General features: G+C 41.0%; 1 protein-coding gene across 4 annotated transcripts in view; it reads left to right on the top strand.

The window, feature by feature from the left end:
- Window positions 1-22,879, top strand: part of CNTN4 (contactin 4) — a 565,520-nt gene that overhangs the window by 265,207 nt on the left and 277,434 nt on the right. For all 4 annotated transcript variants that reach the window (XM_019536614.1, XM_019536612.1, XM_019536613.1 and 1 more), the window contains exon 3: window positions 20,890-21,030. In XM_019536614.1, the coding sequence (XP_019392159.1) occupies window positions 20,976-21,030 (55 nt within the window). In that variant the 5' untranslated portion in view covers window positions 20,890-20,975. The remainder of the gene's footprint in view (window positions 1-20,889; window positions 21,031-22,879) is intronic.

Genomic DNA, 22,879 nt, shown 5'->3' with positions numbered 1-22,879 from the left:
ACTACCCAGCTCCTGTTCCATTAACATGTGGCCACTCCCCATAGATGTACTGCTCAAATTGAAGTCCTCCAGTATCCCAGGATGCAACCTCTGCTCTCCCATCCTCCTATTCTGTGGGCTGTCACACTCCTGGCTTCATAGTGGAACAGCCCAGGGACTAGAGCCAATATTTTTCTACTTCCCCCAGCTTCCCACCCCCTCCCCAGTCCAGGTACCCCCAGGGCACCTTTCCCCACCAGTGCTGGGCCTGTCTGGGTAAGTGGCCACTGCTGGACCTGCTTTGTCCCCCACTGCCCCCCAAGCTCTGGGGAGTGGAGGAGAGCATGGTCAGTCCCAAGGAGCCCCCAGACCTGACTGGGCTCCAGCAAGCCCTGAGCTCCAGACCCTGCGGCTCCAGCAATGCCATGCTCCATGCACCCCATCCACACACAGTGCTGCAAGAGCTGGTGGTGGCTGCTCCAGGGTGCCGGAAAGCCACCGCTACAGGTAATATCAGGGCGGCTCTTGGTAGATCCAGTCTGTGGGTGCACAGCTCTGCTGCTGCCTGTGTGGATGCAAGAGCCAGTGGACTCCACTCCCAACTGCAGAGTAAAACCAACTTGGGGGGGGGAGCTGGTGATCCATGGCCAGTCCTGCTGCCTCTGCAATGCCTCCTCCTCCCCCTCCTTCCTTCCCTTTGCATTGGTGTGGGCACATCTGCCTGCCAGGTAACTACAAACCAGCCCTGGATCTGGACCCAGATTGCAAGGACAGCCATCTCCAAGGGGAACTGAGGACAGCTCAGCCACTGTGCTAGATCTGGGAGCACTGGGCTCCCACCCCCACCAGCATTGCAGCTGGTGCCAAGCCTCAGCCCCATGGAAATGGTCCCAGGGGCCAGCTGATAATTTGGTTTCATGGGACTTGCTTTGGTTTTTCACCTCCATCAGCTCCCACGCACCCTGCAGCAAGCACAGCCTCAGCCTCAGCCTCCCCCTGCTTGTGCAGGGGAGCTAGGCACTTGCCCTTCTAGCCTTGGTCTTAAAAGCCTAGAGGATCATAGAGATGTAGAGCTAGAAGGGACCTCCTTACTCACCAGGCCTCTAGTGGCAAGTCACAGTTGTGCAGGTGTGGGACAGATTCAGAGAACATTGCTAAACTAAAGGTGTGACTGCTCCAAACTCCAAGCTAGCACTAACACTGATCAACTTTTGTGCAACGTGTAACAAGGCCTTTAGATGTCTGTATCCCTACCGGAAGTGATGGAATTCAGCAAATCCCCCTCAGGCATTCTGCAAGTCTTATGAGGATTTAGGAAAAATGGGAAATACGTAGCAGAAGTCAGATTCTCTGTGGCCATGATTTGTGGGCTTCCTCAGCTCATGTGAGTGAAGGGGAGCATCGACCCCTAAGCCAGGGATAACTGAAATGTATGTTTTTTTTCTTTATGCACCATGAAGCTGTTATACATAAATCAATGATGCATTCAGGTTTGCAGACCTTATTTCCTTTCATCTGCTTCATGTGACTAGAATACCAAAGGATTAATGTGATATCTCGACAAATCCTCGTGCTGCTGGCCAGCCATTCCTGAAATTCCATGCAGTTCAGATCGTTTGACATTGTTATTTTCTGCCAGTATATTTCTAGCCTTACCCAGCCATGGGGTCGCTTCCTCCTATAATTGATATTCCAGACTGGGAAACCAAATAGTATACAGTGCCCCTCTTTTGCATACCACAGCCGGTTGCTGAGCACTCACCAGCTTGAGAGCCTGTGGCTATGAGGGAGCATACAGTCATTCTTACTTTTTCCCTAGCAGGAGCCAGTGCTTAGTATGAAGATGTCTTTAAACAAATACATTTCTTCGATGAAAAATGAAAGAGGCAGAAAAAAAGCAATAATATCACATAATCTGCATCGCCAATATGTGCAACTGCAAGCATGTTTTTAGCTCTCTAATAGGGTGTCATAAACAGGCAGGGTTTTATGGCATTCAGCTAAAGAATAGCTTACATAAATTAAATGCAGTGCAATTTCTTTGTTTTCATCTGAAGTTTATTTCCTTTTATGTTTAGTAATTAAACTGGGGGGGTGGGGGAGAGAGAAGCATTGTATCGTGGAATTTACAAAATAATAGCTAGGATTATATGAATATGTCACAGGACAACTTCCTTCTGCTCTGCACACTGTATATACTGCATCCTTGGACAGTTCACCAAGCAAGACCTCACAGCTGAGACAGGGTCACACAAACTGGTTTAAAAATGGCAGATCTTGCTCTAAGATTTGCCCCCTGCCCCACCAAAGCACAAACATGTATTCTGTTTCCTACCAACCTAAGTGATGCCGCTTACAGAAAACAATGTAACTTAATTTGATACTGCCTCAGACATTTTGAATGTCTGTACTTAGCCTTTAAGATCCTGGCCTTCGTGGCAGATACTGGAGAGACGTTATTGCCCTAGTAAGATGGGTGCTCAAGAAGCTCCAACTTACACAGGGGAACTCCATGAGTCGTCCTCACCCTTGAATGATAGAAAGAAGGACTGGAAGGGACCTGTAAGATCATCAAGTCCGGTCCCCTGCCATGGGCAGGAGGTAATTGGGCTCAAATGAGCTCAGCTTTGCTTCATCTTTTATCCCTGCCAGTTGTAGACTGGCTTATGGCTGCTGCCTTCTGCTTGCTGGTTCACCAGCTCACTAACTGGTAGGAAGAGGGGGTAGGATCCCCATTCCTTTGGGGTAGGCAGGCTGGTGTTATACCAAGTGACATTATTTTTCTTTCTGTTTTCTGAAATTTTGCAGAGGTTTTGAAATCTTTAATGTTTCTCCCGTGCATTGAAAAATCAATATGTTGTTATCATTTACTACCCTGAGGATGGCTGAGAATCAGGGCTCACTTCCCTTCCTGTTCATAGTGCTGTAATGTATTAGCTTCATAGTCAAAGTGTATATCACCTTTTCTCTCAGGAAGGCATGGAAGTCTTTTTTTTAATCTTTAAGATGAGAATGATCTGAAAGTTATTTAAGTTATGTTATGAACACCAAAATTTTATCCTTGAGCCACAGTGGGGAATAAGTCCTTCCAATGTACTGATTTCAAAGATAGTTCCACTCTGCTGCCAAAAATACAGAATTGATTCTTCGTTGATATACCTTAAAATTCTTTGTCCTCTGCTGGTAACATGCATATAATAAAAACTGGGTTAGAAAAAAGGACGCAATAGGGGAAATACCAATTATAGGGTTGGCCATTGGTCATGAAGTCTTATTTTTGTTGAACAGTAATAAGCAGATGGCCTGTATCTAGGCAGGAGCTACTGCTTCAGCTTTACTCAGACCAAGGTAACCTTCAGAACGTGTGGGTCAGACCCAAACACAGGAGTCTGTTGTGTGTCCATTGGATGAAATACCACTAAGATTTTCTGATACTCATTTTTTAAGATACCTGTCTTTCAAATTGTGCCTTCACAACACAATTGGATTACTTTTCGACAACACTCAAAATAATAATTTAAAAAAAAAGTAGAAATTAATATTAAAATGATGTTGTGGAGTGTTGCCTACAAATCATAAAAAATGTACTGTAAATGTCAAAGTTACAAGGCATGTGCATGCTATAGATGCCTCTGATGAGAAACAGTTCATGTATTGTAGAAAAGTTTGAACATATGGGAGATTTCCCTTTTTGATACCAATTGTCAAACCTTTGTCAATAATAATTTGTCTGCAATATAGCCTTTTCACCTCTTTGAAGGCATTAGCTAATTGACAGTAAATGGCAGAGGGTTATTGAGAGATGTTTCAAACAAGCACACAGAATTGTCCATAGATAGGATGTAACTGAGATTGCCGCAGGCAAAACTGTGTATGGAGAGTTTCTGGACTAATGCTACATAGAGTTATGAAACTCTTAATCTGCTAATTAACTTGGAATGAGATAGGGAACAACCTTGACTTGAGATTTATGCCCATCTCATATGGACTCTAGCTACACTATGGGTCAGTGACCTTGACAATGCAAGTCTTTATTATTTTTTATCTAAAATGTTGTGAATGTAAATGAACAGTATAGTTCATCCTGTCCTACTTATGCTAGTTACAGTACATGATTTTATCCTTTACATTAACCTTAAAATCTGGAAGAAGAAAACGATAGAGACAATCCCTGCTTAACGCTGTTTCGCTTAGTGCTGTTTCGCTATAAAGCTCATTGTAAATTGATACCTGATTCCACTTAGCTCTCAGTGAGTTTCATTATAATGCTCGTGGTTGTCATCTTGGGTCATTAAAAACATGGTCGCCATCTTGGGTCATCAAAAACTTTCAGTTTTGCTTAATGCCCAGTTTTTCAGGAACCAATTAAAACCGTTAAGTGGGGGTTGCCTGTATGGTATAAAGTTTAGCTTAATAAAATCAAAATACAAAGCATTTTAATTTAATTCTCCACCACATCAAGGTTAAAGTCTCAGATGTTAAATGTTTCTAGACTTTGTAATATATATTCTACAGCAGATCTATTTTGTTATATAACATAAGCATACATATATTAATTTAAATAAGCATATGTATGAATAACCTATGTGTGTAACAGCATTAGTCTAGGTCTGGTGCTAAAAGAGGCTAACAGTTATAATGTTATAACATACTAGAAATTACTAATTGAAGAAATAATGAACTGAGTCAGTTTTTGGCCTCTCTTTTCAAGTGCCATCCTTGAGACGTGTGGGTATTTTGCTTGGACGTAACCAATTAGATATAAAAATTAGCCACATATGTTCACCTTACTTGGCTTTATGTTCAGCAGAGGTAGGCTAAGCTAATGGTTAGGACTTTGTGAAACAAGTTTGGTTCTTCACTCTGTCACAGGCTTCCTGTGTGGCTATGGCAGACTTGTCCTTCATTCTCAAATCTCAAATGTTTTATTGAATTTTGGGGCTTTTAAAAGTAGTTGATTGTTTAAGATTGAAGTATATATCCAAATAAAACAGCACTTAAATTTATAAAAAATTTACACATTTAATTTTGAAAATGTAAAGGAAAAAAGCATTTTGATTTTTTTTTTAATAATGTATTTGTTTTTTAGACTGAAACAGCTCTGCAAAATCAGCACAAGATTGCAAGCTGTTTCAGTTGACCCAAATCTGCATTTTTCAATAAGGGATATTTAAGGCGAACATTTTTGGCCAGATCTACTCTGGCACTTTACAGCAAGATACACAAAATATTTTCCCCCTATTTTTGAAATGGTAATAAATACTGCACAGAGAAAACAGCTACAAGGAAATGACAGCAAGTCTAAATTTGAGAGACTATTTTGTACCATTAGGTGATCTGATCCATCACTTTACCTCTACAGGGCTGTTCCTTGCAGGGCTTTCTGCAGACTATTTTCTTCTATTTCAAGGAAGTATCTCTGAAGAACCCTGCATCTTTGGCTATTGTTCTTTTTCAATCACTTGCTGTTTCAACTTCAAACCATGGGGAGCCTGAAACAAAACTGCTTTGTCAGAATGGAAGGCTGGATGTCACTGAGGGTGCTGCTCATCGTGAAAATTGAGGCACAAATAGTTATAGTTCTAGGACAGGGAAATAATTTCACGGTATGAGAATCTTATTGTACCTGATTTGCTTTAGGCAGTTTCAGTGGGTTTTGTTGTAAATATTGCCAGAAGGATATGGAAGTACCATGTTATTAAATGAACTGGAAAACAAAGCCAGCCAGCTTGGTGACACATTGGCAGGGGGAATACATAGCAGGCTTTCATGTGGGACACCTACATTTTGAAGTGTGCACAGCAGTCTCAATGTCAGCTTTTGTTTTCAGACTTCGGGAATATCATTTTCATCATGGAAGGAGGGATAACGCTTTGAGTCCTCTCTCTTAGCAGATGTGACCTGTAGAGTTAAGATGCTTCTTGGAAGGAGAATAATGTTGCCTGGATTTTGCGCCTTAATTACTAGAGAGTTGGAGGCAAACACTGTATGGCTGTCTACTGATCTCCAAGTTTAAAGTAAAGCTTCGTATTTTATTAATAGTTAATAATCTCAACTATTTGATGAGGCCTTTGTTGTTCAAGAATTGTTTTGTTGAGCAAATAGTTATTTTATTCTGTGTATTAATGATATAAATTATTCAAATAACTTTAGGTCTGCGTTGCTGCTGTTGAACATGTTCAATATTTGTTTTATTTGGATGACATGCGAATGCCACACGGTGCGGCCCTGTTTCCAGTATACAGGCAGAATGAAGCATAAAGAGTTCTTAATTGGAAATATGCTATATGCAAATAGTTTGCCCTGTCTCCTTAAAATGAAATAATATGTAGGACCATTGTTAGTAAAACATTTCTGTCAAAGACCTTGGTCACAAAAAGACTGGATTTGTCTGATACTTGGACAAAGTCACGGCATGCATATGTTTTCAGTACTCACCCACGCCTAAGTTCGAACAATGTTAATTTTATGAAAGGTCACTCACAGCTAGAATTGTAGGTCTCGATACACCAGTGGATGCTGAGAGAGAAATCTTCCCTATTTACTTCTGCTTCCAATTGCTCTAGGAAGCCTATTTTTGTCAGCAAGAAAAAAAATGTATGGCTCGCTGGATGCCATTAGTTTGAAAAATAAGGGAGGATGTCTTTTTGTCTGAAAGGAGTAGAACTTTAATGGCATCACCGCAGTAATAAAGAGCTAAGCTTCTAACCTTATGTTTGAAAAAGTCTTAGGGTAAAGATAGTGCTGTTCACTTAAAACACTTAAATTCGGAGGCAGCCTTTTAAAATAAATTGGGGGTGAGGGTGAAACAATCGATAAGCAGATAATAAGGGTTTCCAAAATGTTTTTTTCCCCTCTGTGGGAACAGAAACTTAAAAATATTTAGGCTCATGGATCTTAATTTTCCTGGTTTGAAATCTTTTGCGGGTAATGGGTGAGCTGGGATAAATGGTGTTGATTTGACTGTATGTGGGAATGTGCAACACAGATGGCATACGACAAACCTTCCCTCTGTTTGAAAAGTTAATAAACTTATGGGATTTTTTTTTCTAGATTGCATTTTATATTCATGAAAGATGCCTGGTTATCACACTGGAGGCAAACAGTTGCCTTGCATACTGCTGTCTTGATAGAAGGCAGGGTAGAGCTGCACCTTATAGACTAACTGAATCAAAGGTTCATACGTTTTTGTGAGCAAGAGCTCACTTCAGCAGACGCTGTGCATCTGATCAGCAGCTGAAGCGAGCTTTTGCTCAGGAAAGCTAATGCAATATACATCTCCAATTTAGTTAGTCCATAAGGTGCATTTCTGCCTGGCCTTCTGCCTGACTTAAGACTGACATAGTTAACTATCTCTCTCTCCTTATTGATATGCAACATGCCAGTTAGGGGATCACCAGTTTGATTGCACCATCTGTCTGTGTAATGTCGTCTTATCATTTATGATTTCTGGAGTATATGGAATATCCATTTACTTTCAACTTGCACATGGCTAAATTGAAAACCTTTTGCTAAAGATAATTAGGAATTGTTTGAAGGCTAAGAAGACAGTAAGCACACCGTTTCTTCCCGAGACTAAATGTCAACTTATAGCCCATGAAATTCAACTTTTTGTTTGTTTGTGTTTAGTATGATGATATTACTTCCGTTTGCAGGATTTGGAGTGCAGTACACCCAAAATATGGCTGCCTAATGTAGGGAAAATTGTAATTTTTTTCTTTGTGAAGAACACTTACATGATATCTAGTGATCCAGTGGTTCCTTAAAAAAAAAACCCAAAACTTTCATTAGTGTTGTTTTCTTCATGGCATCTCCAGTCTGCTTTACAGGTATAAAGAGTAACATTATGCAACTGGGAATATTTAGCACTTCTTTGAGGCACAATATTGATTCTTTTAAGTCGTTTTTCTTTACAATAAAGGAGAACAGGGAATACTGTAAGTCGTTAGTATTATTGGTTTTTTGTTTTTGTTTGGGAATTTCACAGTGGTGGTGTCCAAAGTCTCTGATCTTGGATTTCAACCCAGATGTGCTATATATAGTATAAAAGTAGGGGTAGTCATCTCCTTGGATCAAGTCATTTACATTATAAGAAGATGCATGCAAAAACTGGGGGAGGCAGTGAGTATTGAATAGATGCACTTACATTTTTTACCTTTTTACCATTTTTATTTGCGTAACTGTTAAGGAGTTCCCTTAGCAGTCTCTCCACCCTACTTCAGACATTTAGCCAATTTCTCTTAGGAGATAAAATATGACTACCCAATATCAGACCCGTGTGTTCTGTGTTAGGCAGCAAGAGAAACCTGTGCATTGGGTCCTGTTGATCAGGGGTTCCCAAACTGTGGTACATGTACCTCTGGGGGGGTACACGGGAGAAATTATGCAGAGGCCAATTTAATTTTCATTGTAATAATAATTGGTATTTAAGGAGTTGATATATAAAATGTTTGCTGGTAGGGGTACACAGGCAGCTAGTAAGTCTGGAAGGAGGTACGCAATAAGAAAAAGTTTGTGAGCCTCTGCTGTAGATCATAATTTGCCACACTGAACATCATCTCAATTATCTGAACATCCCTCCAGTGACAGTGAAGTGTGATAATATTAGTTAGAAGTATGTATATTCTCTCATTGTATTTTGAATATTTCAGTTGTTGTTTAACAGCTGAGGAGCAAGTTATGCATTATGCAAAAGGTGGCCTGTGTTTTGTATAGCTGGTACCACCACATGTGACACCCATACATCACCATCATCTGGTAATTTTGGATCTTCTTGGTATATCACCATAAGCTGTGGAGAGAAGGAGCATGTGGACAACACTAAGATGGAGTGAAATACGCCATAAGATTGTTTCCATGCATCTGCTCACTAACTTTCCTGGGTTCATTCAGGAGAAAGTAGAGTCATGCAAATAAGAGGCCTACTACTTTTCAGAAATATGATGTTTTACTGAGTTGCCTGTCAGTGGTCTGTGCTTCCTGTTGAAATCAGTAAGATTTGAAGATAGAAATTTGAAAAACTGACTCAGTTGTGCTAGGCATGCTCTTGGCATGGAGAATCCACATGGTAGTGCAGAGTGGAAAAAATACCTGGTATCTTTAACTTGGATTTGTTTGTCAAGTTGAAGGAGACAACTGACCATGCAGCGAACAGAACAAAGTCGTGCAGGGGACTAGCTTTCTTAGTGACAACTCTGTACCTGTTCATGTGCTTTAGATCATGACCGAGATGTGTGACAGTGCTACAACAGATGCACAGTAACAAATTATGCACTAAAGACCAAAAAAGGGCTGACAAATATAAATGACTAGGGTGAACTGGGAACTTGCATCTGTTGAGGTATATAACTTCTTGTGATGCCGTGAAATGAAATCTCTACCTAATCAGGATAAATACATGTCTAAAGGGAGAAAACACAGAAAATGTGATGAGATTGATGTTTTGTTTTTTAAGGTATTTAAATATTTTATTAAAAAAGCATCTGCCATCCAGTTATCGGGAGCATATGTTTAAAACATGGTACGTGTGATTTCATAGATTGTTTGCTTTATCACCTGCCAGATATTAATATGAATTGTATAATATGTGACTTGCATGTCATTTAAGCGCACCTCTAAGGAGGATAATTTCAGCAACGTATCTGACAAATGCGGTATGAGAATAATGAGAAGTGGGTAGAGCTCAGCGAGAAATGCCATTGGCACTTTCCTATTACCCTTCTTCTCTCCTTGCCATCTTTTTTATTTCTTCCTTCTTTTGTATTGTGAAAGGGCTACCTGTGAAAGGCCAATTTTCATCTCAGAACTCACAGCAACAGCTATAATAGTTAGCAGGTTAAAAAAGCAAGATTTGAAAAGATTAGGCTTTATAAACGTAGAATACGTGTTATTGTGAAGATTTGGATTTTATAGGACACATGTTTTAGGAAACTTCCATTGTGGCTTATCATAGTTTATCACATCTTGTACGCGTTAATGATTCCATCTCTGAAAATGTGCGAGTAATACTGACAGTCTGCAGTTTGGAAACACCTTAAAACCAGTGGGAAACTATAGCTGTTTCATCCATATTATATAAGACCTATGTGCTGTGCTACAGTACATATTATATAACATCTATATGCTGTGCTATGATAGTTGATTTCTAAGTACCAGTAAATATTAGACCCTGAAAAACTATCTATTCCTAGAATGGTGTACACTTTTAAAATGATCAAAACCAGCTCTTACATTAATTTAACGTGAGTGATGATTTTGGCCTCTGCTACAGACCTGTTCACAAAAATACAAAGAAGTCCAGCCTCACAAGTCTAGAGAAGTAAATTATAAGAAAGGCAAAGATACACTACCCTTTCCTCTTTCTCCCCAATGTCCAGTAGCCTAATCAAAAGTACATTAAGTTGCAGTCCCAGAGGGGGCCCAGCCAGGGGTGATATTTCATAGGTTTATGCCCCTGTTAGATCTGACTGTTGGATTTGTCTTCAAAGTCAAGCACGAGCCAAGAATCTTAAAATTCAAAATCCCACTGTTGTCCTGAATGTACTTGTGTATTCAACAGCAAAATACACAATAGGCCTGTGCAAGTCGGCAGTGATCTGATCCGGCTTCAGACCCGGCTGCTTTGGATGGCCACGATGCGATCGGGAGCTCTGGACCGGGTTTGCACCTCGATCCGGCCACAGCTTCAGAGCCGCCTTGGAGATCTGGTCATAGGGTATAATGTTGAATCAATGAAATATCTATAACTTCGTTGTTTTTTGGTGTTATTTGGATGAAACTTGCAGGGATGGTAGCCTCTACTCAGAGCATGAAACCTGCCAAGTTTTAAGAAGATCGGTGGAAGGATTTGGGGGAACTGTACCCCACATTCTTGAAAGCCAAACTCCTGTCACGGCTGTGTGTTACAACACAGGGGGGTCAAAACTGCAGGGTGGTAGCTCTTACTGAGGCCACAAAGCCTGCCACGTTGCAAGAAGATCGGTGCAGGGGCTTGGGGGGAACTGCACCCCAAGCTGCGGACCAGCAAAACTGGTGCCATGGGTGACACTGTGTGTGTTCAGGCACAGCGGGGTGATAGCTGCAGGGATGGGGGCCCCTGCTGTGACGCCTGCCAGCTGTCGAGGAGATCAGTGTAGGGGACTCTGGGGTCGTGCACCCCTAGCTGCTGACAGGTAAAACTAGTGCCAAGACTGCGTCTCTCTTGGGGCAGTTGATTGTCTGTGTTGAGTCTTTTCTCTCCTTAGCCTGGTTTTGTAGGTGCTAATTGATGCTCGTTACGTCGTTATGTAGTAGCTAGGTACTGCTATTGAGCTGGTCCCTGAGTGAATCATGATTGATCGATTGGTAACTGGGAACACAGCAGCTCAGCAGCCAGGCCTGCAGCAGTGTCTCCCCTCCCCGCCCCAGGACAGAGGCGGACAGTCCCACAGCACCCATGGCACCGGTTTTGCTTGTCTGCAACTTGAGGGGCAGTTCCCCCCAAACCCCTGCACTGATCCCCTTGATACTTGGCAGGCTTGGTGGCCTCTGTAAGAGCTACCACCCTGGCAGTTTTTACCCCTCTGTGTTGTAATACATAGATGTGACAGGAGTTTTGCTTTCAGGAATTTGGGGTACAGTTGCCCCCAAACCCCTGCACCGATCTTCTTGAAACTTGGCAAGCTTTATCCTCTCTGCAGACTCTACCACCCTGAAAACTTCATCCAAATCAGACAAAAACAACAAAGTTATAGATAATTTATTGTTTCCCCATTATACCCTGTGGCCGGATCTCCAAGGTGGCTCCAAACCACTTCAGGAAGCCAAACGAGGCAGCGCTTCGACCCAGATGTGCTGCTTCTCACCCCAAAGCGTCCGAAGCTTCTCCAGATCCAAAGCTCTGTCCGAAGCCTTGCACAGCCCTGATACGCATTATGTTTCTGTGTGCATGCGTGTGTGTGTGCATGTGTGTGTTGTCCACAAGTAAACAGCGTGCCTTTTGCCCCCTCTCTCCTCCCCAGTTCCTGTGGCTGAAGCAGAAGACATCTGAGGACCCATATGAAGTGGTCTGTGCATGTGTTTTAAATTTTATTACAACCTCCTGGAGTAATAGTTAACATGATTTTATAAGTCAAATGTTGAAGCTTGATGTTGCATTATTCTTTATGTGGTATTTTAGTGTCTTTTTTTTGGCTGATAAAAACTATCCCGTGAACAACAGGGTGGAGCTCTTTCTTGAGTTTGGGAGCAGCAGCAGTGGAAACCTGGGAGAGAGGGGGGTGGGTTGTCCAAAGAGAGCAAAACACAAATTGTGTAAGCTGCAAAAAAGGTCCAAACTTTATTTAGTAGATCTTTCTGAAAGATGTACCATTAGCACTTAGGTGGGACTGAATGCCTCAAGGTCATCAGAAACACAAAGCTCTTCCAGATAATGGAAATATGGTGTCTCCAAACAACATGAGTTCCAGCTCTGTTAGATTCACCACAATGTTTTGCAATTCACTGTAAGATTCAAGGTTGAGACGGTCTTTTGCTATATGTTTATACAACAATGGGGTCACAGTTTTCTGTTGGATCTTCTGGCATTAGCTCCTACAAGAAGGGCCAGAATTACTCCATTATAACTGCATGAGAGCTGTCAACCCTGGAATTCATCAGATGTACTGAAGATAACCAAAGACAATTAGACAGATGACAAACTAAAGACGTATTCTTGGTATTCTTATGGGTGGGAGGTCTTTACAATAGTTTTGGAAACTAGAGTGCTGGTAGTAATGAACCATGGGTTTTGATATAATAGTTGTGAGCAACTGCAATGTTTGAGCTGAACCCCCACTGGCTTTCATGAGAAAGCAAGTTTGAGTTTATAGCGTTCTCGGATAGGGTATTCTTAGAAAGGGACTTTTGACTCCGAAGTTCACACTCTTCCCTTGGCTTGACAAGACCTGGACTGAAAACGTTAGGCAAAGTCAATCTGTGTCTCTATGGTGTTCAGGAGGGAAGGAAAAGGAACATTTTTGATGAGGTTGGGTTTGATTTTTAATGTTTTTTTTTATAAGTATTGTAGAGCCCGTAGAGTCCTGGCCAGGAACTCATTTGAAAACAGAAAAGATTACTGCCATGTGTACCAATAAGGAGAAAGTGCTTATGCTACAAGATCAAAGTAGAAGCGTTACGTGAAACAACTTGTAGCAGGTTCAGTTTTGAATAATATTTTGAAATACAGAACTGCAAAGCATTAGATAACAGAGCCCCCTCTGTTAAGGCACGTCTCTGAGCTGCAGAAGGCCTCATCCCCCAGACTTTTACTGGTATGAGTAAGAAAAGGTGAGTAAGGTCTGCTCGTTGGAATAAGTGTCTGAAAGAGCAGACCCCCCTCAAAGGGTGAACACTCCCAACATTTCTCCGAGCGCTTGAATGTTTCTAAAGTAACTCACCCCATTTTTGCCATTGTCTTTCACTTATAGCCTCAGCAAATTGGCAAAAAATAAAACAACCCACTACTCTTGATTACTGAACATATAAACAACTGAAAATAATTAGGACCTTATCCTTGAAAATTACTAGCTGGGTTTTTCATCTTACACAAGCTGTTTGTTATTCTCAACAGGTAACAAGATCTCCTGCATTTTCTCGCTTATACAGCATGCTTACAATGCCAATTTAAATAGCTAGATGTGTGTTATGGCCCCGAAAAGGAGTGCTTCAATAGTGCCTCTCACACCTGAGTTTTAATTTTTTTTTTTTTTTTTTACAATCTGAGCATTACTATGTCCTTGGGAAGACCACAGATGACTAAAAAAAAGAAAACAAGCAGACAAAAATGCTCAAAAGGTCTTATCTGGTTTATTTTCTATCTCTTCTCATACATTCTCTCTCTTCTCATTAATCTGACCATTCAGCAATATTTTTAATTAAATTGCCATCCAAGGATAACATAGGGAATATTGATTGCATCATGCGACTCCAAACAATATTTTAACTATTTTTTCTAGGTTTTTGTTTATGTCATAGCAAGGCTTTTAGGGATTCTGGTAGCAAGCAGCTATCGAATAATCCCTGGAAGGTGATTGAATCAAGTGGGTAAATATTAAATGTATTCCACGCATTTCAACTTGTCTATTACATTAACATGCATTTAAAGTTTGTGTCATATTAAGAATGAGAAGGCATGAGACCTTATCTCCCTGGCACTAAAGCATGTAGTCGGTGTCTTCAAACAGACAAGAAGACTGCATGAGACTGAGCAAGTTACAGAGAGAGCACGAACATAAGAATTGCCATTTTCTGGGTCTGACCATCGGTCCTTCTTGCCCAGTGCTCTGTATCACAGTGGCAGAATGGATGCTGAAAGGGAGAATGAACTTGGTATTTCCAGGGGTGGGGTTTCCACTGTTTAATCCATTGGGTAGAGAAAGACCTGGGCTTTCTAGTTCTGTTTGCATATCAGCCATATGTTTAGATGTGTGACAACCTTTCTGTGCATCAGTGTCTATATTATAACTGCTAATAAGAAGTCATTTTTGAAAAAATCACTAGAGCCTTGAGTGTGGGTTCAAATTTTCAAATTATTTATAATTATTTACTAGTATAAAACTAAGAAGGGAGTTTTAAAAAAAAATCATTGGGTGCTGCCCTGCTAAAATTTGCTTTTTAGATTCATTGCCAAACACTGAGCCCATCTCAGTGGCTCTTTTTTTGTATCTGGATGTTCCTGAAAGTAAGCTGATAGGAAAATGCGGCCCTGTGTGGCCTTTCTTTAACTCTCAGTTGTACTCCTTTGGCAGCTATTGCAAACTCTGGTGATGACATGGTTTGGGATGAGTAGGGGACCAGCCTGTGATGTGTTGCGGTGCTCTGGTCATTTCTCTGAACTCAGTGCTCTGGCTATAAGGGGGTTGCAATATTGAGGCCACAGTAACAGCCGGCGAGAGGCTCCTGTTCCTGTGTCAAGCCATTGTGGAAGGAGACCACCTTCCTGAAAGAGTACCAACCCCTGGCATTCAGGAGGACTGGAACTTGCCTTACATCGTGTGCTGCCAGCTGGTACATTACTGCATGGACATGTGCCATAGACTCTCTTACTGCTCTTGACATTCATAACGCTAATTGCTGAAAGAGGTTTTTTGGCTGCAGATTATGTGCAGCTGGGCAGCAATGAAGAGGTTAACTCATCTCTCCTGGTTGGTCTTTGGTGCTTTCTCTTGGTTGCTTGCATCCTAAGTTCAAAAATGACTTTTATATTTCTGGGGGAAGAGGGCTTAGAACCCATACTGGTACATCGCTGGAAAACAAGGATGTAGAAAGTGATGAATCAACTCCCAAGTATTTGTGCTCCTACCTGCACTCAAGTAAGAGCTGTGAAAGTCATGGGGTACTTGCCACTTTAAATCTGACAACTCATATATTAGGGTTTAGAGTGTTTCATGCTTACCTTTAGCTCTTCTTTTGTTTAGGTGATTAAAAAATGCCTGTTGCTGTCTGTATGTGCAACATGCTTCATTAACAGTGATTTATTTTGGAGTTTAGCAGAATTGGCACTCTGCAGCACACCAGTGGGCAGAAGAAAAACAAACGTGAGATGTTTGCTAAGAAATCTTTCTTGCTACTATTACTATGGTAGATCCGAGCCCGAGGCATTTTGCAAATTTTACATTAGGATCCTCACAAAACAAAGGGTTCATACAATGAAGTCTGCCCGCTAATGTTCCCAACAAACACTCCTGCAACTCTCCTGCTGAGTGGGGGGAAAGAGGCATCCCATCTGTTAGCTTTCTTTTCTAACGGCACTCACCAACCACAGTACCCGAAGGGCTATTGGCTCGGGTTTTTTTCCCTCCCCCAGATGGTGCACCCCCACCATCACCCCAAAGTGCCAAACACCCACAATTGCAAATGCAATTAATTAATGAGAACATGGTATCCTTAGTGCCCCTGGAAAGATTAACCCCAAATATTTCCACTTTGGTGAGCATCTTGTTTCTTCTCTTACCTTATCATGCTCAAAGCTTCACAGTCAACTTTCTGTATCAAAATCCAATTACAAACAGAGGTGCCTGTCAAAAGAATTTGCTACGGATGGATGGCATTACCAAAAGTAAGGTTAGCAAAGCATCTGCACAGGTGTGTCAGAGTGGGATGTTTCATTGGGGATACCATTAGCATTCCAGTCATGGTTATCTACTTCCATCTCTTTAAAAAAATAATTGCATATTACTTCAACTGCAAAAATAATTCACTTTCGAAATCAAAATGAAAACTTTTACAAGTTCTCAATCTCGCTCTAATTCCTTCTAGAAGTGCTCTCCAAGCACTATACAAGGAAATGTAGAAACTAAAGATAGGAAGGTCCTATTCAATCATCTAAATTAGACTCATGCATGATTGTTTCCTGTTATAAGGGCGCTGGAATAAAAAGTTGGCGTGTTTCAACGGTTATGACAGAGCTGTCAACAATGGGCCTACTGGTGTGAATAACAAATAAATGTATTAGAAAAAGGTTTTCAGAATCAGGCTCTTTAGTGGAGCCTGGAGAAGAATCTGAATTTCTAAGGGGCGGAGAATATAGTAGTATCTTAAATGTTGCCATTCTTGATAAGAGTTATTTTTAATCACCTAGATAAAAAAATTTGATCATTTAGCTCTTTTAATCTGTCTAGGTCATATTTTACTGTCTCATAAAAGGGAGCTAGCGTTTCTTTGGGAGACCTTCCTGCAGATCCAGTTAGGAACTATGTAGATATTTTATGGCCTCTTACAGACACGGGGCAGGGGGGAACCTAGCACTTTACTGAATGTCGAAGCACATTAGTTTGACCTGGCTCCCCAGCATCTGTACAGATTGGGCGCTTCAGTGGGGCTTTTTGGTGCTGAAAGCCAATTTAATCAGCTATTACATAAAAGCACCAAAAAGCCCTGCTAAAGTACATGATCTGTACAGATGTTGAGGAGCCAGATCAAACTAACATGCTGCCTTTTCTGGGCGTGCGTTTTACTCTGTGCGGGGGGACACTCAGCTGAAAGTAAAGCACTGTTTTTGTTTTTGCTATTTTTTCATGTCTGTAAGCAGCCTGTTATGCAGTGCCAGAGCTGGGATGCCATGCCAAATATCCAAGTGCTTTTCTTCAGTGGGACTTCTGGGAAGACTCTTATATAGTACCAGAAAGATAATGCTCCTGAAACTGTAATATCATTCCAGGAATTAGTTGCTTTCAGCAATAACATTTCTGGGAATAACATCAGAACAAGGTACTGGTCCATTGCTTTGGTGAATTCCATATATCTGCTAACACATCCTCAAAGAAAGTATCAGAATATAATTATTATAGATACTGGCTTTCCCACATAAGTGCATGTACTTTGACATCACTGGAAATCCTGAAGGAGACCAAGTGCAATAGAGCCCTTAATGATAAGACCTTCAGTGCTGATTGTCTGAATATCCTTCTCCTTGGAACATAGTCAGGTCGTGCCTGCTGATTAGACAAAATGTATTTCAGTAATCAGAATTTCAGCTAATGGGAGCATTTTCAACTTTTTTTGCAGTATTTGATTATTAGCTGTGTTGAATATATCATATTTTTATGTTTGGCTAAAATCAGTGTAGGTGCTTGTATTAAACTGCTTTGATAAATTGGAAAGTAGCTTCCATCTTGCATTCCTTTTTATAATGGGTTTAGTCATTTCTGCCCAGAGCAGAAATAGACCCGATGATTTCATGAGGTCCCTTCCAGCCCTAAACTTCTGTGAATCTGTGAATTTACAGGAATAGTATGGGTGGGGAGCAGTCATTGATCTTTGTTCACATTGCTATGCACATTATTTTTTAAAACCTCTAAAGTTTAGAAGCTATTCCCCCCAAAGATGTAATGGTTGCATATTGCACAGCCATGTGTACTTATAAACCACCTTAACACTTCTACAATCTGAAGAGCTAAGACCAGGTTCAGCACAAACACAAAGGGCACGACTATAAGAGCACCTATCTTTCCTCATTGATTGCCTCAGAAATGATGGCCCCTTTTGGCGCTTGTCCCCAGAAGATCAGCATGTCACAGAGGCAATAGAGAGGAGGAGTTATAAATTGCAGAGTAGGCTTCATAAATGACACGTACTAGACTACTTTCCGATGGGGATGGTGAATGAGGAAAGAAAATGAATGAGATGGAGAAGAGAAGTGTCTATGACCACAGGATTTTGGTTTCTGATATGCTGCTTGTTCACTACTTCAGTCACTTGGAGTTTGATCTCCAAAGTTCACTGAATAAATTGAAATCTCTCAGGATAGGGACAGAAATTACACATAGACCGGCATGAGTGATTGGAAATCCGTTCAACTCTGTAACACAACAGAAGTTTGGTGCACATAAATCCCTTGCTAAATGGTCAAAACCAGTTTAAGATAAAACTGGATGGATGCAGTATCAGACTTAACTGATTTAGGTTAAATTGGTTTATTGAACTTCTGTCCAACATCCCCTGCAGATTCAAGTCAATTCACAGTCTTCCAGCATCCCAGGATGCTTTGCCCCCCCTGCAAACCTCGCCTCACAGGGTGGGCAGGCTAGCCTTATCTCACACTATCTGCTCCAGCTGAGCAGGGAGGCATGCTCTAGTGTCTCCCCCCTCCTCTCCACCATGCCAGCTTCTGGCCTGGGCCACTGCAGGCATGTGGCTGAATTTCCAGAATGCAAAGTAAATGTCTGTTCACTTGCTTATTGATTCAATTTACGCAGCTTAGACTAACCTGTGAAGATTGAATTAATTCAACCTTGGGCTTTTTCACTGTACTTAGCCTCAATGATCTTCGGATGGAGACTTTAATCCTCAGTTTTTCATGAGCAAATGGATGTTATAATAATTTCTAGATGCAAACACAGAGGTCTTTGCAGACCACTCAGAAATTGGTGCTGCCGTTATTAGTCTACTTAATGATAGCTGTTTTGGTTAGTCTTTTTATATCATGATTTCTGTGTCTTTAGGTAATGGCTCCATGTGTGCATTAGATATATATTTTTGGCAGGAGGTGAAGGTTATAATAAGTGTTATACCTCTTGTGTTCTTAATTGGGTACCAAAGGAAATGTTGTGTGCAAGTGATTGTTCTGCTCAAGTCCCACTTAGCTTACTCCACAGTGAGAAAAATAATTCTGAACCTGAATTGAATTGCAGTATAATAGAGAAGAATTTTATAAACAGCCCTGGATGCAATAGAGATATCTGCTTATTGAGGATATTATGTTGGAAAGCCAAAATACTTGAAAGAATTTCAGAGGATGATGTTAAGCACAGGGCAAAATTCCCTTGTCGCTTACACTGATGTAAATGGAAAGCACCTGCTCTGAGGTCTGTGAAGTTTCTTTGCACTTGCACTTTTGGACCTGAGGGCAAAATTTGGCACATATGGAAAAAACAAGCAGTTTACTGTGTTGGCAATCTGTCTTGTGCTATTGGATACTTTTCTCGAGCTCTCTGAAGGTGCTGCAAGAGAAACTGCTTAATGCTGTAGATCGGTTCGGAGTTCTGATGACATTTTCCTTATGAAATTAATTATTAATACCCTAATCATTCACTTAAGATGTTATTAGTTTTCATTGATCAGCACTTCTTGCTTATCTACTGCCAGTCTAATCACTGTGCATGTCAGAATACCTGAATATATTCAATTAGTTTTCACCCCCCCTTCTACTTACATCGGCAGATTAGAAGATAAGGATCCTTAGTCTTCTCAGCACGTTGAACCCGGCTTTATTAGAAGAATCTTATCAACTCACAGAATTTTAACTCACAAAAGCAAGCAAAGACCTCTGATGATACCACTTTACTTTCTATTAGTTATGCAGCTTGTCTTGTAAACACGAAGGCCCCTTAACATCTAGACATTGGCTATATGAATAAATAATAAGAATGTATGTTTGGATGGACTTACTTATTTGTGAATATATCAGTGTTTCTTTTGGTTATTTCAGAAGAGGAGCCTGAATGTAAAGGGGGTACACCACCCTAGATTGTAATTTGGATGTTACAGGGAGTGGTTTGCTAGGTGGCATGTACTAGGGGGAATGGAGGAGATCATTCAGTTTCATTCGGCAATCCTTATACGTTTATTGATGAGTTTCAGAGCCAAGCACGTAGAAGGGATTGTGGTTCAGACAAAAGCCCTGGGGCCCATGAAGGAACGGAGCCAGGCTTTCCTGAAAGTAAACTATGTCAAGACAAATGGATAGGAGACACTCAAAGTTTGACAGGATTTTGCCCCCTAGCTGGCCTGCTGGTAGCACAACATGGTGTCGTGCAGAAAATTGGAGTTACCGTGTAGCCAATCAGTCCTAAGCTGTTTATGCCATTTGAGATCTGGGGAAGCAGTGTCCTGGACTGCTGATCTCACTTCCCTCCAGCAACAATTACTTTCTGGAGGTAGCCACAATCAGGCACGCTCAGCAGGTCAGCTCCAGAAATACCGAAGGCACTGAAGCTATCAGACGAGAGAGAGATGATAATACAGTTTTGGAAAGTTCTTCAAAATGTCCTACGCAATGAACTACCTCGTGGAAGTAGCTCATAACCCTCATTGTGCCCCAGCAAGGAGAACAAGTGAATTTTAGAGATGAGAACATTGGTTAAGATGGCCAAGGGGTTTTAGATGTTTTTTTCAAAGCCACAGAGGAGGTAGATCCTATTTTATGCTCTGACCACATCCCTCATAAATATGGGTTCTGTAGCAAATACCAAAAACATCCACAGTAGCCACTCTTTTTTTTTTTCTCCATAATCTCTCTGGGTGACTTAAACAACCCGACCGGTTTCTCTGTGACCCTTCATATGCAAATTTTATTGATATCACATGGAAAGATAGGTTCTCAACGAGCATACAGAGATGTAATCTGAAATCTTATTGTAATGTCTCTCTTTTTTTGTCTCCTTCCCCCCACAGATTAAAGGTTGTATAAAATTTTAAAGAAGCAGCATTCTATTCACTAGTTATTGGACTTGAGCCTCCTTTGACCTCGGAAACTGAAAATGAGGTTGCTATGGGAACTGCTTGTGCTGCAATCATTCATGTTGTGCCTTGCAGGTAAAGTGTCATTTTAAAACTTTTTTTTTTAATTTAAAAATACCACTGTGTTTCACACTAATTCAGGAGTGTACGGAGTTTTGTATGCCCATAATAAAACAGCAAAATAAGAACCTGCTCCATGACCTGCATTAACGAAGATTGCTGAATAGACCGAACTGATGCTCTTAACCAGCTCCTTTAATATTGATTAGTATCTCCATAGCTAGAGCTTGCTATTGCAGATATCTGTTCTATCCATTTTTTAATTCAGAGTTGCTGTTGACAAAAGCTATTGTTTTCCCCATGTTCCATGACAAGCATTTCAATGCTCAATTAAACACCCGTAAACTATAGCCTTCTGAAAGGGTGTTGTAAGGAGTGGTATAGCTCAGACCAGCTTCATTTAGCCAATAATTAGAATATTATGGTGCAATACTCTAATAATCCTTTTTAACCTCCTATAGCACTGTCCTCAGTGAAGTCGGTCCTCACTCTTCCCTTGAAACACCCCGATACCAAGAGCAGTAGAGCTGATTGAAATGCTCTTGAGAAAATTAAGGGATGCTGAAATATTGGGTTGGAGGTGGTTCATATTTGGGATTTTTGGTGAGAGATGAAAAAACTGACTTTTTCATACTCTATCATTTGGTGCTGAGGGGCAGTAGTTTTGTCTGTGAGACCCAGATTCAAGTGCTGCCTTTACCTGCGAAGAGTCATCTGTGATGAAGCACTCTACTCTGAAAGTGGGACAGGGACTTGAACTTCCACCTGACAGGAAGTCCTTTAACCAGCAAGCTTTAAATATGCTCTGATAATCACACTTTCTGTCCTCTCACTTCCTACTATTTCCCCAATAAAGAAAAGTTTTATTTTTAATCCAATGTGGAATGAAAATGAATTTCAAAGTCTATTCTGCCAGTCAGTTCTACCCAACACTCCTCCAACCATCTGATCCATCCCATCAGAGTCTCTTGCACCTACTAAGCCCCTCCTGTACTTACATAGCCCCTTCCTTCTTGATACCTTGCTGTTCCCTGTGTCCAATCTTTGTTGACTTCCAGAAAACTCTCTCAACCAGTATAGTTTTGTAACTCACTGGTCTTACCATCAGTGCATAAATGGAAAACAAATGCTGGACAGTACATAACCTACAGGGGTAGATGTAGGAGAAGGGGAGAAAGTGGGTGGGACAAAGAATGTCTTGACACAGGAATGTCTTAGGAAAAGTTTTCTAGCACCGTCACTCCCTTCCCAGTGCAAAAACCCCTATACTATGGTCCCTAAGTCTCCCCTTCAAACTGGTAGAAATATCTAGTCTCCGACAAAGAAGCAACCTGCTTTCTGAAAGTATCGATCTTCAAAATTACTCTGAACACCACATTTGTACAAACCCTCCTGTTGTGAGCGCATGCTCCCAGCTAAGCCTTTCATAATCATTTTTCCCCTAGAATTGATGCCTGCTTATTTGTTATTTCTCTAGAGGGATGAGTAACTTGTCCTAAGAAGCAAATGCACTTAGGGATTGTAGTCAAAGCAAGCATGCCATAATTCAGACAAACACACAGTTCCTTTACAGGCAATGGACACGATGCTAATCTCACATGCAGGGGTGTAAAGCAGGGATCGCTGCACACTAGGCATAGCAAGTGTAGAGATCAGAATTGGGTTCAAATTATTATGAAAAGCTGTTTAGAAGCCAGAACAATAAAATTGTCTATGAATAATAAAGAAATACACTAGGGCTGGTTAAAATGCATTTGAATCATTATTTTCCCATTCTGCCTTCATTGATGGCTTTTTCATTACATTGTATTAATATTCTTTAACACATGCTTTGTTCTGAGTGGGGGCAGTTAGGTTTTAATTA

This window comes from Crocodylus porosus, unplaced genomic scaffold (genome assembly GCF_001723895.1).
Source record: "Crocodylus porosus isolate Cpor-Errol unplaced genomic scaffold, CroPor_comp1, whole genome shotgun sequence".
NCBI classification, from domain to species: Eukaryota; Metazoa; Chordata; order Crocodylia; family Crocodylidae; genus Crocodylus; species Crocodylus porosus.
Note: the sequence above shows the minus strand (reverse complement) of the source record. Positions and strands in the feature narration are given on the sequence as shown.